The sequence below is a fragment of the Varanus komodoensis genome, unplaced genomic scaffold, assembly GCF_004798865.1.
Source record: "Varanus komodoensis strain SLA01 unplaced genomic scaffold, ASM479886v1 scaffold32, whole genome shotgun sequence".
Classification (NCBI taxonomy): domain Eukaryota; kingdom Metazoa; phylum Chordata; class Lepidosauria; order Squamata; family Varanidae; genus Varanus; species Varanus komodoensis.
The window spans coordinates 21,278,743-21,301,242 of record NW_025335798.1 but is presented as its reverse complement, the minus strand read 5'-3'; the positions used below and the strand labels follow the sequence as shown (position 1 = coordinate 21,301,242).

The window sequence follows — 22,500 nt, the reverse complement described above, 5'->3', positions numbered from 1 at the left end:
GTGTAAAAATATTGTCCAAGTGTGCTGTTACTCTTTCAAGATGCTATACTTGCTCACCACTATTATCTTTTCAGCCAGTTCCTTGTACAAGAATACACATACTAACATTGCCTCTGTGGAAAATTGCATGTACTTCTAATTTTAAAAAGTAAAGATAATTTTAAGTAGTTTTTAAAAGCATTCTGTACTCCCAGGTCACCTAATTATGAATTTCCTTTAAAAACAAGCAATGACTTACTGTGATATTTCCATACATGGATCACAAATTGTTGCTAGTTTTGATTTATTCCGAATGAATGACTGATCCTATGGTCCCTTGTGCTAGAATCATATAGAACCAGGTGCATCTGTCATCAGCCAGTGCAAGATCATGGCCTGGTCCACACAACATGACAGCCCTCCATGGGTTAATTTACCTTATTGCCTGGGTTCGCATGACAGATCAAGCCTGACACCCACTGGTGCTGTGTAATATCACCTGTGGGCGCTCAGCATGATGCAAGAGACCTCACAGGAGAGTTAAGGCAGGGTGGGCTGTTGTGTCACCTTGGGTGTGAACCAAGTCTATAACTGTGGCTGTGCTGTGAAGTAGCAGAGTCAAAGTATGGCATTGTTCATTCATATTAGAGTGCCAGTTAAGCAAAACTGCATTCTAAGGAAGGTTTTAGCACAACAGGGAGAATTGCGAAACCCTATATGTTACTCTTACTATTATCAAAGTATTTCAACAGTTCTTACAACAGCCCTGGAGCAAAAGTAGTTAACCCTACTTCATTAGGAATACAGAAAGAAGAGTTCATTTCTGCTTGTGTGGTTACTCCTTGTTCCAATTCTGCTATATGGTGGTCTTCTCATAATGGAAGCCATAACATTGGTACACAATTTATTGATAAGAAGGCTGATCTCAAGTTGCTTCTGGGGAAAACCAACTGAGAAAACAGTGGCCTGACTAAGGCTACATTCTAAGGTTGTTGCTAAAGTAGGATGCAGACTTGCTCTTTACCACTTACTGTGATGAGAAATATCAAGTTAATTGATCCAACATGCATGGTTTGAAAACTGCCACTGGAAAATTAGCTCTATTCTATAACCAATGTTGTTGCAATTGCTGTTCTTGATAGTAAATAAATAGTTGCTCCCTTTTTAAAAATGACAAGATGATTAGTCTTCCAAGCACAGATCTTTGTTATGATGGGATCTGGTTTGAGAATTAGTTTCTTGTTCAAGGCCCCACAGGAGTCCATAGCTAAGCTAGAGATCTAGCGCATGTCTCTCCTATAAAAGTTCAGATGGTCAAAAAACTCTATACAAGGTAAATAACAGAACGTTATCCTCTATTACTGGCAACCACATCTGTCAAAATCATATTTAATGAGTAAGTGGGAATATGGCAATTGGACTTTTAATGTATTTATAACCAAAAATTAAGTGAGAGCAGATTCTAAACTCCTCAGTTCTAGAAGCTTCTACCAAGGCAGGTTAGCTTGTTCCCCTTTCTGTTGTCTTTCTGATACATATTTATTCAGCCATGCCATGGATGTATAGCCTGTGTTCTGTTGCTGAAAGGATACTTAAATGGTTGGATGCTGTTTATTTTTTATTGTTGCATTTTCAATGTATTTGTTTTTATGTGATGTTTTAATTAAGATGTTGTTTTCAGTCTATATTTCATTGTTTGCTACCTTGAACACCGTTGCATAACAGAAAGGTGGGATATTAAGTGAGTGAAAGAATGGAGGAATTAATAAAGCTAGCGCAGCAAATAGCCTTCCAGAGCAAGCCAACAAAGGAATTATAACTTAAGATACTTTGGACACGTATTTGTCCTTTTGATGTCCTTTCAACAGATCATGATAGTGCAACTCAAGGATGCAGCCTGAAAATTAGGGACACAGCCATTAACCAAACGTCTTCCTCCATCATCCCATTCAAAAGAATTTCATTAGAACTTGTTTGTTTATTTTATTAATTAATTAAAAGCTTTTGTATGCCGTCCTATTATACAAGATCTCAGGATGATTTACAATTTTTAAAAGGACAATTAAACAATAGCAATAACAAAACAGAACAAAACAATAAACTAAACAGAGCAACTAAACTAAAAAAACTATTAGAGTTTAAAATACTGTTTAAATAAAAAGGTTTTGGTCTGGTGCCAAAAAGAGTATAAACTTGGCACCAGGCGTACCTCCCTGGGGAGTGTATTCCAGAGTCTGGGTGCCACAGCAGAGAAGGCCCTACTCCAAGTGGATGACCTGTTTACCTCTTTTAGAGAGGGTTCCCGGAGTAGGGCTTCCCCCATAGAACTTAAGGGGCGTGAGGGCATATGAGGAAGGAGCATGGTTTGCTAACTTACAAGAGAAGACAAAAGGTGTAAGTGTACATGATAAATTGGAGCACTGTTAAGTACACATGATAAATTGGTTAGCACTGTCTGGTCCATACCTTCTGCAAGTTTTGTTTATAAGAGTTGTGCAGCAACATAAAGCACACATTTTCTGGGATTTAAGATCTGTATGATTTGAAAACATATTTTCATTATACTTCCATGAATATGGAACACAAATCAGCCTTTGTGTAACCTTTTTTCACATGCGGCAAAGAGGGAGCAACTGATACATTTTGGGAAACAATCAGCCTCACTCTGTGTCCAGGATCATCTTTGCATCTTGGCAGTAAGTGCAACGCACCCAACAAAATGGGTGGTAACACGTGCAGTTTGGGGCCTCTATATATCCTACATCCTTACCATGTGGGTGTCACTTAGGCTAATCTGCAAAATGGTTTCTGCAGTCAAATTATATACTGCACTGTCAATGTTCTCTTTGCCTTTTCAAATTGTCCTCCAAAAGACAAATTGCCAGGGAAACATGAGGCTCATAACCCTATCTTCTCCTCATAGCAGCATCGAGGGAACTTGAGGAGACATTTACACAACAATATTGGCACATGGAGGTGGGGACTTAACCATTCTTTACTCCAAATGCTTCCCAAATGCCCTTTTTAAAGTTCAGTGTTTGTTTTTACTCCAGTGGGGCCTAAAAATCAGTCTCCAAATTAAACACAAGTAACAGCCCTCACTCCTGTCCATTTAGTCTCTTCCACAGCATATAATTCAGTGTTCTCCATTTTCTTAGGAAGCATAGGGTTGGTAATTGAAATATGTCAACATAAAGCCTAGGTTGGCCCTTAACAATTGTGGTTTGGCTATACATTGCTCTTTTCCGTGGAACAACCCTATAAGGTGATTCTACCATTTCTATTTTATGTGGTAGGATGAAATGTATATTTTGACTGACAGAACCTCATGTCGTGAAAGCTGGAGCTCTGTTTTCATTGGCGTCATAGATGCTGCGATGAACCATTGGAACAGAGCAGTCAGCATGCAAAACTGCTTTCATAATATCACCCCATGGTGACTCTTCAGCATTACAACTTTACCACATCCTTTCTGGAATGGGCTGTTTCAGACAGAAGGTGGGAGTCTCTTATAGTTTGAAGCTCCCCTGTGTAGTAAAGTGGGCCAGTTTGCACATAACAACAGCCCATGGATGGTTGGGGATGAGTGAGAAAGTAAGAGCCACTTCTGCTTTTACTCAGCAAACCACAAGTGGCTCCTTCAACAAGCCATGCGTTAATGTCTGAGCTGAACAACCATGCCATTGGGTTGTTCAGGGGTTGAACAACCCAATGGCATGGGTTTGCAGGTCACTTTCGCCAGACTAAGAAGGCCTTGGAAAGCAGAAGTGGTGGACATGCTACAGGCACTATTTACTCTATAGCCTGATCTTACATGAGAACCAGAACAGTTTCTAACAATTGAAATATAGGCCGCTACAGGGAAGTATTTTAAACACTGGCTTTCTTCCTGCCATGCCCCCTTTTCATACAGCAAGTTATACTGGGGAACTTTCAAACAATCTGAAGTGGTGCAGTCCAGAAAAGGCAAAAACATTTGTTGTGTCTGCAATATTGGCTGGATCTTCATTTCGTGCATTTTTGTCTTTCTGGATGTTTAGTGATGTTGTTGATCCAAACTGAATGTTGAATTCTTCACTTCCAAGCATCAGGCTTATATTGGCAGCAAATGGTGCCTTTCAGCTACAGGTGTTTTATCAAAGTAGCAATTGAAGAGTTGTAGCTGCTGCTAAGGACCAACAAAGATAATCAGCTTTACATGTGACAAGGTTTATCCCATGTTTTTTTCTTGATCATCTGTATTAATGAAAATATAATGTGATTTTTTTCTTTCTACCAAGTATTATGTGTGAGTAAAGATTTGAGGACCTTTCAAGCATGTGGTATATTAGTTGTTTGTATTCAGTTTGGGTCTACTGCAAAAGAAATGCATTGTGTATTTTACATGTGTATATATCTTTCCATCACCTTTGCATGACACCTGGAATCTCACCTGAGTTCTTCCTTGCTGCTTTGTGCTCATGGCCAGCCCTGGTTTCTATCTTTGTTTTGAAGGGGACAGGTTTGACTAAGCAAGTCTCACGTTCTCCTGCCTCTTTTTCCCCCCCCAGCCAGGCTAAATCTTCTAATCCTGAGTAATATTTGCATCCCTCTATCATATTCCTTACTCACCTAGGAAAGGTGTAGTTCTTGTAGTTGCAGCAGTAACAGTAAAGAGAAGAAAGTATAAAAGACTTTCTCTCTGCTGATTTTGGGTACAATGCTATGCAAATTCAAACAGAAAAGAGTCTTTCAACTCCCCACATTCCCCAGCCAGCCGTATTGGTTGAGGAATGCTGAGAGCTGCAGGACTCTTTTCTGTCTAAACATGCATATCCTTTCTCCCTAAGATTCCATCTGTCCATCATATTTTTATCCCACCTTCTTTCCTTCCAAGGAACTCAAGGCAGCTTACATAATCCTCCTCCTCCTCCTCCTCCTCCTCCTCACCTTGTTATCCTCACAACGACTCTGTGTGACAGGTTGGTCTGTGAGCCTGTGACTGGCCCAAAGTCACCCAGTGAGCTCCATGGCTGAAGAGGGACTAGAACCTGGATCTCCTGAGTTGCAGTCCCGCACTCTTAAGCACTACACTGCACCGGCTCTTTACACGCACCTCAGCTGGTGTGGTTCCTTCCTCATGTGCCTGGCTCCTTATAAAAATCCAGAGCATTGGGCAGCTGTTTTGTAATGCACTGTCCTCACCTGTGTCCTTAAGAGGAGGAGGAGCGGCTGCTGCTGTTTTCTATTAACTCCCCTTCTACAAAAAAACTGAAGAGTATGTAAAGCACATGCTGAAATGAACCACATTAGATAAAGCTTTAACCATCCCTCAGTTCCCAGTGTGTGAGCAACCACAGTGACAGCCCAGCCAGTGTAAATGGAGACCAACACTAAATGTCCTGCTTGCAAAGGCAGTGGTTTGGTTTGGTTTGGTTTTTAATCTCTCTGTGCCATTAGTAACACTGTAGACAGAGGAATAACTCAGAGCAAATCCAGATATGCATGAGGCATTACTCTCATGTTGCATCTGTTTTATATGCACCATCTTGTGCTGCCAATATCGTGCTCATTTAGCATCAGGTATTTATGCAAGTATGTTATTGTATATCTCAGAAACACAAACAGTCTAACCCTGTACATGTTTGGTTGGAAAGTAAGTCTAACTGAGTTAAACAGGGTTTACTTCCTGGTGCGTAGTAATTTCTAAGTGCCACTCTGTTGTGTGATGTGCTCTCATTCAGATGTGCTTCTCAAATTGCATTCCCTTACTTGAGGGGGGAGTCATTTCAGTTACCCTGATCATAGTAGCAGGCAGGGAGGGGGGTTCAATGTCTTCTCTCATTAATGTAGATATGTTTCTAAGATGAGAAATGATGTTTCTTCTAATTATGGTTACATATAGTTAATTTTCTTTTTAAAAGCTTGGTGTGAAAGGCAGTTTCTTTTATAAAGCACAAAAAGTGATACAGCTGATGTTCTTGTTGCCTTAGCAACAGATTTATTTATTAGGGTCTGAAATGACGTGAGTTAATATACCACATACCTGCTGATCGGCAAACTCTCCTATTTCAGCTTCAGTTGACAATTAAGTCCTGGACAGCTACAGCCAGGGGTTAATGTTACTCATTAGGAGAACTAGGTCATTACTGGGAAATCAAGGCGCTTGCAGCAGCATGGATAAAATACAAAATTCAACACCTCGGCGAGTGAAGGGTTTTTATGTTAATTAACCTTATTTTCCCTGCATATAAAAAATATTTCATGTGCGCATATGACAGAGGATCAATTAATTGAAAAGTAAGCTTTTGCTGACTTCCCCTTCCTCTTCTCTTGGTTGTCTTCATTTCCTTTGGAAGGGTTTCATTATTTGGGGGAAAATTCTTATGTCTATATGATGAGTAAAAGAGGTATTAAAATTAAGAAGGGAATCATCATGGAAATCAGCTTTACCACAAGGGAATGGGCAAATAAAAGCCTTGGAAATGAAAATAAATAAGCTTTGCTAATACCTCACCTAAGGAGCAGAATATAAGCCCATCAGAGCTTGGAGATACTCAGAGGTAGCACTTTGATTCTCTCTATTAAGCAGTTACATAGTTATCTGACCTTCAGAAACTGAAATTTTGAAGAACTAAAATCATGTTGGTGATGGTAAATATCTCATTTTCAAAAAGCTCTCTAGTATGTTTAGCAACACAGAACAGTTTTTGTTCTTTGGAATGTTTTATACAGTTTCTGCAAATATTAGCTGCATTTGCCACAAGTTTTATTAAGATCACTGAGCAAGCATTTTAACTTTTTAAGTCGCAAATGTCTTAGTGAAGCTCTCCTTTTATTTACTGTTTTTTCAGCAATTTATATTCTGACATAGGAAAATTTAAGAGGCTCAAAAAGAATTATATTCTCATTCTTTCTATTTCACCATTGTCTTCTCAAAAACTTTAGGTCTTTCCATATCGTATATTTTCTTAAGGCCAAGAGTCTTAGGTACTCAGATATGCCTTTCTCAATCTCTCTTAAAAGTAGAAAGTGACTGCCCCAGAATGAGAGATAGGGAAGGCAGGACCCGCTCACATATAAGAGTGCCGTTCCTGCTTGCAGTGCTCCTCTCTGAGCAATGCTTAGGATTCAGAGCTTGTGTGGCTTGACTGAGCAGCCTGGGAATATAGGAGCTGTGCAACTGACCTCTCATTCCATTGACTGCCCTGGTGTACCACCATAGGATAAATGGGAAACAGTGCTCTGTTCAGCTGTACAGGGACGCTCTGTGCGTAGACAAGCTTTGGGTTTTAAGTGTGGAAGCAGTCACAATTTTTGGAGACATTACAATTTGACTACATGGGTATTTATGTTCTTTTCTGTGCGCATCACCTATATGGGCTTTGTACCTGTGCGGAGCTTGGGGTCAGGAAGCTTCAATAGCTAGGCCTTTATTGGGTGGGAGCCCCTCTCCTTCCTGTTCCCCCAGTTCTTTTGCAACCACCATTGTGTCTGTACTGTACTTCACTTAAGCACCAAGGACCTACTCCACATGTCGGGTCCCCTGCAAGAAGCCTGCTGGGCAGCTACATGGTCCACCCCATCAAGGCTGATACTACAGGTTAGACATCTGTTTAAGGGCTGACTGCTCCTTCAGCAGAGCACTCCTTGCCTCCATGCTCCAGTGAGGAAACTGTCCCTCCATCCTTCCTCTAGGAGGCTAGCTAGTCGCCCATATGTGTGACGCCACAAAGAAGAAAGGCAGGCTGCTTACCCGTAACCACTCCTTCTCCGAGCAGTCATCTGTACATTCACACAACCCGCCCTCCAGCCCCACTTGCGTCATCCTTCTGACAATCACCCCCTTGTTTACCAGGGTTGCAAGGGGTTGGACTGGGTCGGTGATCTCTCCTCCTTGGTCCTGAGACACATGGTGGTCTCCACAGAACGGAGGAGATGGGCAGGAGCCTCTGCCCACGCTAGCTTGGAACAGAAAGGGGAGCAGCTCCCACCCAGGGGAACACTTAACTTTAGATGCTTCCTGAGAGCAGACTATGTGCAGCCGTAAAGCCCAGATGTGTGAATGCACAGATGACCACTCAAAGAACGACAGCTACAGGTAAGCAACTGCCTTGCTTCAGTCAAATGCCCATGACCTTTATGTTTACCTTTAAGCTACTGCATCATAAAGCTGAAACAGCAGTAGATACTACTAAAGACCCACAAAATGTTGCACGCACACTACAGCCACTTGCTCAGAATAGCAAACTCTGGGCCTGTCTTGAAAAAATACCTGTTCTTAAAGAAAATGAAGCCTAGCAGTTGGTGAGTTAGAATCTTGAACATAGCTATCTGTTTCAAGGAACCTGTTCTGCACTTGATGACTACAAATTATGGAGGTTTCTTAATGACTAGCAAGAAACATTCCAGACTTCTGGAAAGCCTGCTTTTCCTCTGCAAATACCCCAGTGTCTATCTGTGATACCTCCTGCTTCACCAGGTATTTCTTCTTTTATTTCTTCTCCTTCCTGGGCCTAAACAATGTGGACCAATTCTGAATCTAAGCATGTCCAGTTTGTTCCTGAAGCCAAACTTAACATCATGTTGGTGACCTATCCAAAAGTTTAAAAGTCACTCATATTAATTTTTCTAAAACTTTATATAATGTGGGGTTTACTGGCAACCAAGAAAGACTTGCCTGGGACCTTAGGAAGTACCTCTTTGCTCTTCTATGTGGTCTTGGCAGATGGTATATAAATGTTATCTGAATAGTTATAGATACCTTATTCTCATTCTTTTTCTCTTCTATGTTGCTTGTTTATGCCATCCGAGTCCACATTGTGGTTACATCTTGAAGACCAGGCAAATGCTATACAAAAGAAATGTGTATAGCATTTCTTCGGTTCCAAGTTTATCCCAGCCCAAATACCGTTCGCTGCTATAAAAAAAGAAGAAGTGATGCACAGGATGAACACATCAAGCCAGCACTTCACCATGCCGGTGCTTCATCAGCCTTGCTGGCCTCAAGAGGCCCACTTGAAAGTGGTGATCTTGACTTGAATGCTGCTTGCGGCCAGGGTGCCTGAAGGATTATCTCCTCCTGCATGTACTTATCCAAACTTTGAGAACTTTCTCCGAGGTCCTTCTGTGGTTCCCTTACCGGATGGGATATGCCGGTTGGCACCTTGTGAAAGGATGTTTTCAGTGCTGGCCTTGTGTTGTGGAATGCCCTTCCCAAAAACACTGCATGGAAGTCCATGGTGTTATCCTTTCAATGTCCAGGAGCGAATTCTTAGTTTTACGAGGTCTTAAAAATCTGTTTTAGCATTTAATTCAGTTATTTTATATCCATTTCTTCAAGAAATTTCATAGGGTTGTCTGCAGCAGCGCTTTTGTGTCAGTGGAAGCCCTTCAGCTTAGATAGGAAAGAGCTCCTGGTCTTCACTGATCCCTCTGACCACTGTAGTCTTCTGCATCCCTCTTAAGGCTTATCCTGAGGGTTGTAGCAGGTCGGATACCTGTGCAGGTAGCTACAGTAGGGTGGGGGTGGGGAATGGGTGTTTTACCTCCCATGAATAGAAATGCTTTCTGCTAATACAAGCCACACTGGGCACAGCCCACTTTTTAGTCTTACATTTTAAATATTTACCATTAATCACTTTTGAACTTTTCGTATTTCTTCTTGTAAGGTTTCCAGTGACCTATAAATGCTGACAAAAATAATTTTAAAAGAGAAAAGGTAAAGAAGTAAGGGTGCTTGCTTATTCGACTCATTCTGGCTTTGTTCCACAAACCCACTGACTAATGAGAAAATCCAACAACAAGTCATTGATTGACTGACTGACTGAAAGCATTTCTATACTATTTGATTAGCACCAAATTCTTAGAACAGTGTACAAAAGTTATTGTCTGTCCTCTTTATTTAACAAGGTTCTATGGTGAGGACCACAGAAACCAGTGGGTCTTATGAATCAGGGATAATGTCACCATTTTAAGTAGCTTGGGACAGACATTTGAGCTCAGAGTCCAAAAAAGGAGCAGGGCCTGCCCGTCCAGATTTCACTGGCCTCAACCTGCTGGTACCCTGAGGCCTTCTCACCCTTCTGCCACCCTTTTTCCAGTTTTTTGAAATCAAATGTATGCAAGCTAGCAGAAATACCTGGTTGAAGAGAACATGCTTCTAAAAGTATCTAAAGTACTTTTGATGCGATTCCTTGCAATCTCTTCTCCCTTATTGTTATGTTTAGTACCCTGGAAGAGGTCATAGGAAGTCTGCTTAACCCTCATACAACTCCTGCTGCCCAGGTTCCCAAGACACAAAGTTGTAGTTGGACACTGAGTATTCAAAATGGCCAACTGTATGTGCAGTACACACCACAGAACAATGTGGCTTACATACTTTGTTGGGCTGTTCAGTCGTGGATACTGGCCCGTGTACAATCACAACAAAGAATTCAGTTCATTTTCATTGTAGAATTCATGGGAGACTTTCCGTAAAGTGCTGGGTTTTTTAATAGTATGAAGCAGAATCAGTAGACTTTTTCTTGGCCAGCTCCAAGTGACATAAACCAGCTTTCTCCAAATTAGTACCTTCCAGATGGGTTTGATTAACGCCACCATGAGTACTGTAGTCTCAGGGGAGTTTTAGTCAAGCCCATTTGGAGGACACCAGCTTGGGGAAGGCTAACATAAACTGTGGAGAACCATAGAGATTTGGATGTGTAGCTTTAGGGTTATCACCATTGTGTGGATGAGAGCAAGCATTGTCTTTCCAAATGATGCAGGTGAGGTTGTGGCTGTTCTGAACCAATGGCTGATTGCAGTAAGGGACTGGATAAGAGCAAACAAATGTAAGGTTCATTCCAGACACGAGAACAGTATTGTTGGTTGGTTTTTCATTCATTCAGGTGAATGTTGTTCAACGTGTCCCTCTTTGGGAGTGCTTCTTGACTTAAGTGACATCTGTGCCTTAACACACATTTTAGCAGGTTCAGCTTCAACCTTACCTGGATGGAGAAAATTTGGCCACAATGACCAGTTGTTTGGTAAATTCCTGTTTGGACTGCCTTTTAAAGCAGCTTGCAAACTGCAGATGGTCCTAGAGAAGGCTGCTAAATTGCAAACTGGAACTAGATGGTTTGACCACATTGTGCTGGTGCTTTGTCAACTGCAGTAGCTCACAGTTCATTTCGAGACTCAATGTAAAATGCTGGTTTAAAACCTGAATAGCTTGGGAGCAAGTTTTCCCAATGGACTGTGTTTTCCCACATGGACTTACTTTAAGATAGTGACTGGGTAATTTGTGATGGACTGATCAGACTTGTAGTCCAACAGCTTCTGGAAAGCAACCAGCTGGGTAACACTTCACCCAGAAGGCCTAGTACCCACCGTGGAGTGAACTGAAGGTAGTGATGATCAGGGACAGGTGTTCTGCAGCAATGCCCCGGTCATAAACAGTATTCCTGTAGAGATGTGCCTACTGTCATCCCTGCACTGCTTCAGTTGAAGAGTTTTCTGTTTACCCAGGCCTCTTCAATAACCTTACTTTGGGAGCGCTGTAAGTTTTGTTTTGCTATCATATTTTATGTTGCTTTGATTGGATTGTTTGATGTTCTATTCTGTACTTAAATAGTTCTTATCTTTATTGTAAGCTTCCCAGAGAACTTGGTTATCAGGTGGCATGCACATGTCGTGAATGAATGCATAAATACAACTGACAGTACCGTAATAATTTTTGGTAAGATAAAGAGTAGAAATCTTGTGACTGGAGCAGCCTAGAAAAGAAAATCTTGTCTACTACACAGTAGTAGTACTTCATATGAAAATATTAGTTGAAAATGCACTCTATAAAATTGCAAAAACGAAGCATAGTAACTATGTGTTTGTCACACAAAGACTTTGCCACCTTTTCTGATAGATTAATTTGGCAGATAATGGCCTCCTGCATGCAGTTCACATGAACATTCTTACCAGAACACTGATGTTAGCCTTTGAGTCCTTTCTCATCATTATGTACACACTAAAATATAAAGGAATTTTATTTAAGAAAGGCACCACCATTCCTATGCAACATCCCTCCTCTGCAGGGTGAAAATCACTACCCCACCCCATCCCAACATCCAAATATATAAAATAAACATGCACAATGGAAGAAAGCACTTTTTCACATCAAGCCACCCCATGTGCATTTGGATGTAGCTGATATTACATTAGAGGAGCAGATAGAGAGCTGAACCAAGATCATTCTTGCCCAAGCCCAACCCTCCCCTGCAAATTCTCTTGTTGATTTGGCTGGCATTTCCCCAGTTAAGCCAACTGAAAAACTACATTATATGGGTGAACAGGACAGCAAGTGTAGAAAGAGGCTGCTTTGCTGCTCTCCCCAGACATCTGTGTGTCAGGTGCAGGGAAAATCCTTTGATATCTATATCTCTGCACATGCTGAAAACCGACCCAACAGGTAAGTCTAATTCATGTGCAGAGGTGTGCATTTCCGTGGTTGTGATTGATAGCCTGGATTTTTTCTGGATGCAATGCTATACAAATTATGGCAGGAAAAGAAGTTCTGCTACTGTTGGGAGCTGCAGAAATTTTTCTGCCTAAACGTGCATAGAATTGCACCCTTATGTGATTACAGTCTGGGGAAGCCCCATAGCTCTGATCGGGCATCATTACTCACCGGATAAGCATCTTTAAAGTAGGGCTTGTTACAGATGATAGGCTTTGCGTGCAAAGGGGCACGGAAAACCTTGGCTGCCCCCACTGAGGTAGGACAGTTGGAGAGGATGGTATTACTCTCATTTTCTCAGCCTTCTAATTGCTTCAAAACTTGATGTTTGATAGGCTTTCAAGCTCCCACGTTTTCCAACTCCCAACCGTTTTCTGTTGTGGGTTAGGCATTCTCTTCTAAATGCACAAATTGATCACTCACATGTCTTGGAAACTTTGCAACCCTAGATTCTTTCCCTAGTGCCTCTTTATGGCCACTTTACTGTGGCCACGATCTTTGCCACAGATCATAAACATCAACAGCAGTTTTCCATTGATTAATACCATGTCATTAGCACCTGCGCCACAATTTTTCACAACGTTCATCTTCCAGGACAGAGCTGGATGATCTCCTTTCTCTTACCATATTTCAAGGTCCCAGGCTCTTACACTAAGATTTTGCTGCCACTTTTATTCCTCAGTGTAACTTACTAGATTGCTTAACATGTTGATGTAATTATTTGTTTTATTAAAAATACCTTAATAATAATAATACATGGGTACATGAAGAAGCTGCTACAAGTAAGAGAACAAACCTATGGTGTCTAGAAGGTATCTAAGGAGCATAGGATACTGGGAATGTCCCTTTCCAAGGCCATACAGTCAGCAGCAGAGAGAAGGCTCACCCTCAGAGGTGGAAAACTCCTTGGATCGCCCCCAGCTCTCAGAGCTACAGTGGAAGCCTCCATGGTGGTTCCTCTTCTGCAGTCTGAGAAAAGTGCAGAAAGGGAAGAAGGGACCGAAGTGAGGGAGAGATGCCATCAAAGGTCCATTCAGTGGGAAAAACAGTGTTAGAGGATGTATGAAGTGCGAAGCAAAGTGCCTGCTGTGCCTCCAGCCCTACAGGAAATAATCCTGCAGGGTTTGAGATTATTGGAAGCCTACAGAATGAGCAACTTCTTTCATTCAGGCAGCAGTCCCATAAGATCTGTGCCCTAAGTTGCCTTTTAGACTATAATGCTCAAAAACTCACGTGTCACTAAAATAACTTGCATTCCCTGCCTTAATCCGTGTTAAAAATTGTTCAGGATATGAGGAATTTAGTGTGCTGCAGCATATATGCCATCTGAAAAAACCAATCTGTGGTAGCTTCACTTCTTAATTATCAAAGTGATCATGAAAGATGATCCAATGTTTATTCCACAGTGCCAAATGAATTAGCATCTTGTTTCTCACAGAGGCCAACCAGATGCCTCTGAGAACAAGCAGGACAGGAGGGTATCAGTCTTTCCCCGCTGCTGTTCCCTGGCAACTGGCATGCAGAGGCATTGTGGCTCTGCTCCTGGTGGCAGCATGTAGCCGCGACGACTACATTGCTGTATGTATGACAGTAGCTTGCTGTCAGGACTAAGGTTGCCACCCCCTCTTTTTTATGGAGCATCACATATCTCTTCATGAGTGGATTGATGTGTTCAGACTTGAGACTAGAATACAAGAATTCTTGTGGGGTTAGAAAACATGGGCATGTGTTATTTAACATGCTGCTAGAAAGCTAGCATTGCAGGGGAGTTATGTTATTGTTCTTTAATCTCACCTCTGAGCCCTTCCTAGACTGGGTTTTTATGTTTTTCGGCGCCAGGCCAAGATCTTTTTATCTAAACGTTATTTTAATTAATTGTTAAATTATTTATTGGTTTTATTTATTGGCTGGATGTGTCCAATTTTTTATATTTTTGTATGTATGGTTATTTATTTGCTGGAAGCCGCCCCGAGGCTTATGCGAATGGGGCAGCATACAAGTACCCCAAATAAATAAATAAATAAATAAATAAAGTAAGTAAGTAAGTACACACATACCTGTGAACATACAACCCTTATTGACTGTACTGTATAGTACATTTTTATCCATCAAAGATTTTTACTGATTTGCAACCATGGCCATTGCAATGCTTTTGGCTATGCATTTGGCCGGTCAAATGTCTACTAATGCATGTGCATGCTTATCAGTTACTACTTGACATGCTGCATGAGACCGTGATTCCTGATTGGATGATCATCAAATGTTTTCACAGTCAAGAGTGAGAGCTGTTAGAAGTTTCTTTCCTACCTTTTATTCCATAAGAACATGAGACCAAGGGTCCATCAAGCCCAGCATCCTGTTCACACAGTGGCCAACCAGCTGCCAACAGGAAACCCACAGGTAGGGCATGAGTGCAAGAGCACCATTTTGTCCACCTTCCACAGCAAGGGGTATTCATAGGCACACTGCCTCTGATACCGGAGATGCCAGGTAGCCATCAGGACAAGCAGCCACTGATTTCTCTGCCTTTATGCTTACGATTGCTTATGAATTTGCCCCATCCCAAGCCATTCAAATTGGTGGGCATCACCAATTCTGTAGTTTAACTATAGGCTGGCTGAATAAGTACTTTTTCTAATCTGTCTCTGGAAGGACCTCGGGAGAGAAATGTTTCCCTCTTCACTTTCTACCCACCATGTCTTGCTTTACACATCTTTTTCTAAGGTTAAACAATCCGAGATATTGTAACATTTCCTCATAGGGAAGGTGTTCAAGCCCCTTGATCATTTGTGCTGTTATGAGCATCAGAAACCTACCTACAAACTCTGTGATGAGTGAAAAGATCAGACATTGCAACACTGATTTTGATGGGCTGTCAGTGTATTTGAATGCTGTTTCCTTATCAGCTGCAGAACAATATCTGAAAGGAGGTTTTCTTCTTTTATTGGTGCTTGGAAAAGTGCATTGGTTCAGCTGTACATATTTGTAAAGCAGTATTAAACCCTTCCATTTCTCTCCCCTCCCCATTTTGAGTTCTCTCTAGCAGTGAAATATTAGAAAGCTTCTTTGTTAAATGTTTTAAGAAGATTAAGATTGACCTTTTTAATATTGCTTTTAGTTCAGCTTATTTATAACCCTTTCAACGTACACAATACCTTTAGAGATTTGCACATGTGCCAGTTATGTACGAAATTATTTTGTATCATAATGTATCCTTAGAGACCTCATTTGCTGAATGACAGTGGGGATATGGTTTTCCCTGTGATTACTAAAATGATGCAATCCTACATAGACTTACTTAGGAGTAAATTCCAAAACTGCATGGAGCTTGCATGAGGTAACTATGGTCAGGACTGGACTGCAAATTTTCAGCTGTGTGCACTTTGTACATGTTTGGCTTCTAAAGATGAGTATCTTATTATGCAGATAATATGGTGACACACCCACTGGTTCCTGAACAGAGTGTAGCAACTCCATCCAAAATTGCGAGGAAATATGTAGCATGCTGAGGTTTGGACGGGCTTCTCATCTTGCTTGTTGAGCCTTTGAAATTCTTTCACACTTTCTTGACATGGAGGTAAATGGTTCTTGTTTTTTCAACCAACAGACAAGCAGTACAATCTATTTGTAGGAACCTGTTTTCAGGCAGGATTTCCACAGCTAAGGTATGCCTGAGTGATTCTCCTTCAGGCATCTTCTTGATAATCTCCCTTGGCCTCTCTAGGCAGCCTGTCCAGTTACTGAACTTGATTATGCAACTTTCCTTGATTGTTCAATGCCCATCTTGAATCTCTTTGTTGTGGTTTAAACCCACTGCTTCTTGTCCTGCTCTTGATGAAATGCCATTATGATGCAAGACTGTGGCATCATAAATTTGTCATTGTGATATCACAGGTCTCTTTACCCTGTGTGCTTCAACAGAGATTAGTGTGTTTTCTCTTCTAGAGAGATGTCTTCTGTCCTTCCTTTCTTTACTTTTATAAGATACCCCCAAACCTGGCCACATTACACTTGCCTATGAACTTTCTTTTTATGTGAATAATTTCCATGTTGACAACCTTCATAAAATGCAGATGATGTGGAGAGCTATCTACATACCAGTGCCCCCCACTTATCAATGTCCTAGTCAAATTCAAAACAAAGTAAATCTTCTCTTTTGAAATCTTCCCAAATACACTGTAAAATCTTGATCTAAAAGTTTCTTTGAACAAACTTATTGCCGTAGAGTGTCCAAAGCATTTTAGGTCGTAAGATCTGCGGAAACCTTGCTATCAACAACCTGCTAAGAATGCCAGTAACAGTAACAAGTCTCCATATTTTGGGTGGCTACACACGTCACACTAAAGCCACCCAGAGAATAAGCCGCAATAGGATGTATTGTTTGCCCAGTAACCCCACAAAGAGTCAGACACTCTGTGGCCTCCTTTCCCACTCAGGTCTTCCCACCAGCTTCCATGGTGTACGTTAGGCACTTCTGTGACAGGGCTCCGAGTTTCCTCAGGCCCTGCTCCATCTTTCATGAAAGTGGTCCACTGTGGCTTCCAGTTATTGCATTCAGTTCCCCTATCTGGATCATATCATCAAATGGAATTAATTTTCCGAGCCTTCATGAATGCATATCAGCTTTCTTTTAAAAATGGGCATTGTCCACTGTGTAGTCCTGCATACCAATATTCTCTGCTGGTCAGTGTCCTTATCAGTTTCACCCTCCTTTTCTGCACTCACCCAGCTAGCAAATATCGTTAAACAAGAAAGAAAGAAAAGCTGCTTCGCAGACATACCAATTATACCTACCTGAAAAGCATCTTATTTATTTATTTAGAGTTTTTGTATGCCGTCCCATCACTTACAGCCTCGGGACGGCTCAAATAAATAAACATAGTACAAAATACAATTAAAATCCGGAAACACCCTGGCTGCACAATTAAAACCTATAGATATTCAACATTATTAAAGTATTTTTTAAATAAAAAGGTCATAGCCTGGCGCCGAAAAACAAATAATGACGAATGACAAATAAGCTTCTTGTGCTTCTCACTTGCCTCCATGGGTCTCCATTGTTATCCGTCAGATATACAAGTCGGCTACAGGGCAGTGATGGAATCAGTAAAGATACACACATTTCAAGGCAGACGGGATTGGCAAACACATGCAAAAATCAAAGCGACACAATAAATGGATGGGAAATTATGGCAATTCCGTGGCTGTGGACTCTGAATGTGCACACTTTTCCAAGACCAGGGGGGAAAATCTGTGAACATGTTTGGGGCACTGTTGGTATCCTTTCTGCACTGTTGTTAGGAGCACACAGCAGAAGGCCCAACAATTTTATCTTGTTAGCTACAGTTCTATGGCAGAACTCAGTGCTTGAAGTGGCACTGGAATCTGACTCCTGCAGCATTAAAATTGTGATTTAATATAGATACAAACATATTGTGGGTATTCAGCTTCGATCCCTTGGCAATGTAAAAGTTGTTGAATTCTCAATATTCAAGTCTACTTTGGGGATTTGGGAATAATCCCAGTTAACATCCCTAATGTTCAGATGTGAAGCATTTCACGAGACTTTCCTGTTGTACTGAAAACACATGCATGTGCATGCACATATACAAACACACACAAGCACATAGGACTACTTAAAAGTAATTCTCTGTATCTTTTTATAGACATAGGATTCTTCAGACTTTAGATTATCTGAAGTTTTGAAAGCCCCCAAAAGTAATGCCTAATTAGGAGATCTTTGTTTTACATCAGATAACCAAAAATATTGACTGAATTAGACATTAACAGTTACAGAGTTACAGATGTCATTTAGTGTGATATTTCTCAAGAGATATAATTATTAATGCTTCTGATACATGTGATGGACCTGCACATTCATATTCACGCATTCATTCAGCATAATTAGTCTGTGGGTGGGGGCAATGCACCACTTCTATCAGTAGACTCTCATTTTTTCCTATAACTTGAGAATAAGGGCAGCCGAGTTCATAAATAAAAATGCTCAAAGAACATCTGGTTCACTTCTGTGTGGACAACAGTGATTTAAAACAGAACAGTTAAGATCCCAAGGCATATGCACCTTCAGATGAGTAAAATAGTTCATTCAACTATTAATGGAAGTGGTCAAATTATATGGGAAATAATATTCATTTTCGATGTGTTTACATTTTTTCCAGATGGTACTTTCCTGCACAGTTGATTTACTGCTGTAGTGCTAAACCAGAAAAGGGTAGGAAAGGGTTGCACAGAGGGAGAGGAAAAGAAAATGCTGAGCAAAAATGGCAATTAGCAGTTCCTTGCAATATTATCTTTTGGACCATGCCAATGACCTGGGCTTTTCTAGTACCCTGCCCTTCATTTGGGCTAGTAGGTATCAGTCTAGAGGCCCTCACATTTAGCTTAGGCAGCTGTTAGATATGCTACATTATCCAAATTACTCTTCATTTTCTTCTGTTATAATAGATAAAGAAAGGTTTAACTTATTTTCGGCGGAATATACAAAAATTTTTACCTATAATCACACAGGTGCTGCCTTGTGCCATTCATGCTCATTTGGAAACATATCTCACTCATTAATTTGGTCAGTACAGTACAATAATAGCTACATGTTGCCATTGCAGATAAATAACATGGCTGAACAAATTTAGGGAAGAGCTTTAATATCTTACTCTCTTTGCTTTCAGATATTTTGTTTTAGTGGAACAAACTGCAATTAAAACAGAAAACTACCAGGCTATGCTCTGTGGCAAAACTTGGTATTACTCCCTAAATTACTCCGGCAATTTAAAAGTAGATAAACTGAAGTCTCAAATCAATAATGCTGAGTGAGCTTCCACTTACTTCAGCCTGATGCTAGGCTGACCTTGTGACTTCAGAAGCTTTCCCAGAGAAGGCTCAGCACTTGCTGCTTTCCAGAGATTCTGAAACTGTTGTGAAGCTACATGGAATGGCAGCCCCAGGCTAAGCTGCAGTGTCCTAGATCCTTACTGTACCCACCGCTCATGCCTAGAACCCTCTAGCAGACCAAGGAGCGTGCTATCACTGCCTGCTATAAACGACAGAACTCTCCTAGCAGGCAGCACAGCCAGGCACTGTCCCCAGTCGACCAGGTGGGCAGGCCTCATGCAGTGCATTCCATTTGCCACCAAAACATCTGCTTCCATTCACTCCAGGCACAACCATCTGCTGTTATCTCTGCAAAGGTTTTTTTTTCCTCACACATGCAGGTATTTATTGAATTGTGGGTTGAGCTGGGGAAAAATAAGCCATGTTTTCAAAAACTGGGATATTCTGAAGAACGTACCTGTATAACATGTTATTTATGATGTGCTGATAAACAGTTTCACTTATAAGTACAGGTTGGATCCAGGGAAGTTGTTCAGCTAGCACAAAGCACAAGTTGTCATGCAAGCTGCTGCATTGCACAATGGCAGGTAGACATTTGTCCCTTAATACTAGAACCTGAGTTCATGCTCTGATGCTGATTGGAGGGAGATTCAGGACAGAAAAAAAGAAGTAATTATTCACATAGCAAATAGCTGAACTTTAAATTCACTTCCATAAGATATATTTCTGGTCTCTAATTTGGATGGCTTTAAAGGGGAATTGGAAAAAAATCATGGAGAAAAAGGTAATCATTGGCTAATGGTCTCGATGACTATATACTGCCTCTGTTATCAGAGGCAGTATGTACAACTACTTGCTCGGTAGGTTGGGTACTCATGTCCTGCTTGTTGGTTTTCCATGAGCAGCTGGTTGGCCCCTGTGTGAACAGAATGCTGGCCTAGAAGGACCTTCACTTCATCCAACAAAGTCTTAAGGTGTTGCACATCTTATTATGACTGCATTAGATTAGGGGTTGTCTATGCTAGTTGTTCTCATAGTTCTGATAGTGGTCGTGCAACTAATAGTGGAACAATGCTGACCTTAGAACCAATAATATTATATTGGAGAAAGTACAAAGACCATGTTTTCATGGATTTCAAAGAAGCTTACTTGCAAATAAAGGGATAAAAATTCTAGCTAGGGAACATCTTGGAGACTGATGTTCTGTGATACAACTAGAATGTAATGTGCCGATGTTGCATAATATTGTTCTGTTATATACAAAGTTTTCTCTAAATAAACAGCCCAATTTTGTTTACTTTAGGGAACATGATAAGGATCCGGAAAGTTTCTTTAAGGTACTCCTGAGAATGAAAGAGATAGAACTGAGTTTTCATGTGTCAGTTCTTGGAGAGACCTTCACTGATGTTCCAGGTATTGTTTCTTCATTGTCTACATTTGCAGATATCAGAGCAAACCATTCTGTAACTAATTTGGGAAATTAATCAAAGTGAGCAATTGTCAACATAGGGAAAGGTAACCAACTGAGACCTTAACAGTGCAATCCTCTAAATATTTTCCTCAACAGAAGTTCAACTGAACTCAGTGGGTAGTAATTTCTGAATAGACATGCATACGATGGAGGATATTGGGAGCTGTTGTCCTGTGATCCCAGATGCTCAGTAGCTATCATCCTGTGTCTTTGGTAGTCCCTGCCATCCTATTATGACTGGATTCCCTTTCTTTTCTTTTTCTTTTGCTGATTGCAACATTTGGACTTCTGCCCTGTCTAAGTCTCCTGGCTTATGCGTGTGGCTGTAGCTATTCTTACTGTTTTCCTGAGTAGCAGTATTGATGCAAAGAAGATTCCTCTTCCATCTCCTGTAGCAGAAAAGTGGCACTCCATTCAGAACAGTGGTGTTGGCAGCAATCTTTAGTAATGTTTAGTATTAAGGCCACTGTGTGGCCAAATGCAACATAATTATATATTAAATTGGTAAACTACTTGATTAGGACAGGTAACATTACCTTACAAATGCATATATTATTAAAATTCTATCCTTATACCATCTCTTCTAGGCCTTAGAAGACAAACAGTTTTAGGATAGAAAGCCACAGTGGAGAGAGATACCGTTCTGTGTGTTTTTGCAGTCCTAATTTGGTGAACCCATAACAATCTTAAGAGAGTAATTTTGGTTGATCTTTGAGCTTCAGAGGAACATAGTGATAGAAGTGATCTTTTATGTATGTAAAGCTTATTTTTATAGATCATAAGAAGCAATTTGAATTGGGCCCCAAAGGCAAATGCAAGCTAGTGGCAATTCTGGAACACTGGTATGATGAGCTTGTAGCAATAAGAATCACAGATAACTCACTACTCCATTCCTACCGGCAACAATTTACCAAGTAATAATTTATAGCAAGGTTCCTAAAACCATGTTGAGACCTAGCCTCACAGGTGGTTCCAGAACCTGCAAAAACCTCAAACAAAAACAAGATGGAGTCAACAGAAGCAGAAACAATGTAACACAAGAAACTTGTTCTCAAAGTTCCAGTGATTAAGATTTATTACATCTGAATTCATTTCAGGGTATTAGTTTCCAAAGAGCACTTGAAATTGCAGTTGGAACACTAGATTCTGAAGAACCATCTTAAACCTTCAAGTTTCTGTGAAATGGGTACAGGAAACCTTATCATGCCATGCAGACATTTGTGCAAAGTAGCTCAGCCATTTCACAGAATTTGGAAGATTGAAATGGTTCCTGAAGAAGGAGCTTCGAATTGTGAAACACATGGAGCTTTTCAAAAATCTTATTAGTTGGAATGTTTGCAAACAAGCTTCTTTTTTGTATTCTTTCTAAACATAATCTCTAAGATCAGCTTAGAAAGATTCATCATGGGAAATGTTGTACACCAAGGTGTTCAGTTTTCCAACAAAATTACCAGTAAGCCTTGGACACCAGAAAAATGCATTCGTTATTGGGCACTGGACACTGAATAATTTTGACCAGCCAAGTTGACTTTGGAAAATTTGCATTCTGCTCTCTTTTTCTAGAATATGTTAGCTATAATAACAAGTTCCTGGTTGAGATAATTTGGGAGAGCATGAGCCCAGGCAACTCATCCTATCTGGATAATGGTAGTCATCAAAGTAATTGAATTGATTCAGAATAGGAAATAATTCATGTTAAACTTGGGAATATCTCTCTCTCTCTCTCTCTCTC

General features: G+C 40.7%; 1 protein-coding gene across 14 annotated transcripts in view; it reads left to right on the top strand.

Moving 5' to 3' along the window:
* The window catches only part of GTDC1 (glycosyltransferase like domain containing 1), a 234,639-nt gene that overhangs the window by 185,447 nt on the left and 26,692 nt on the right, over window positions 1-22,500 (top strand). For all 14 annotated transcript variants that reach the window (XM_044437984.1, XM_044437985.1, XM_044437983.1 and 11 more), the window contains one exon: window positions 20,601-20,710. In XM_044437984.1, coding sequence (XP_044293919.1) covers window positions 20,601-20,710 — 110 coding nt within the window. The remainder of the gene's footprint in view (window positions 1-20,600; window positions 20,711-22,500) is intronic.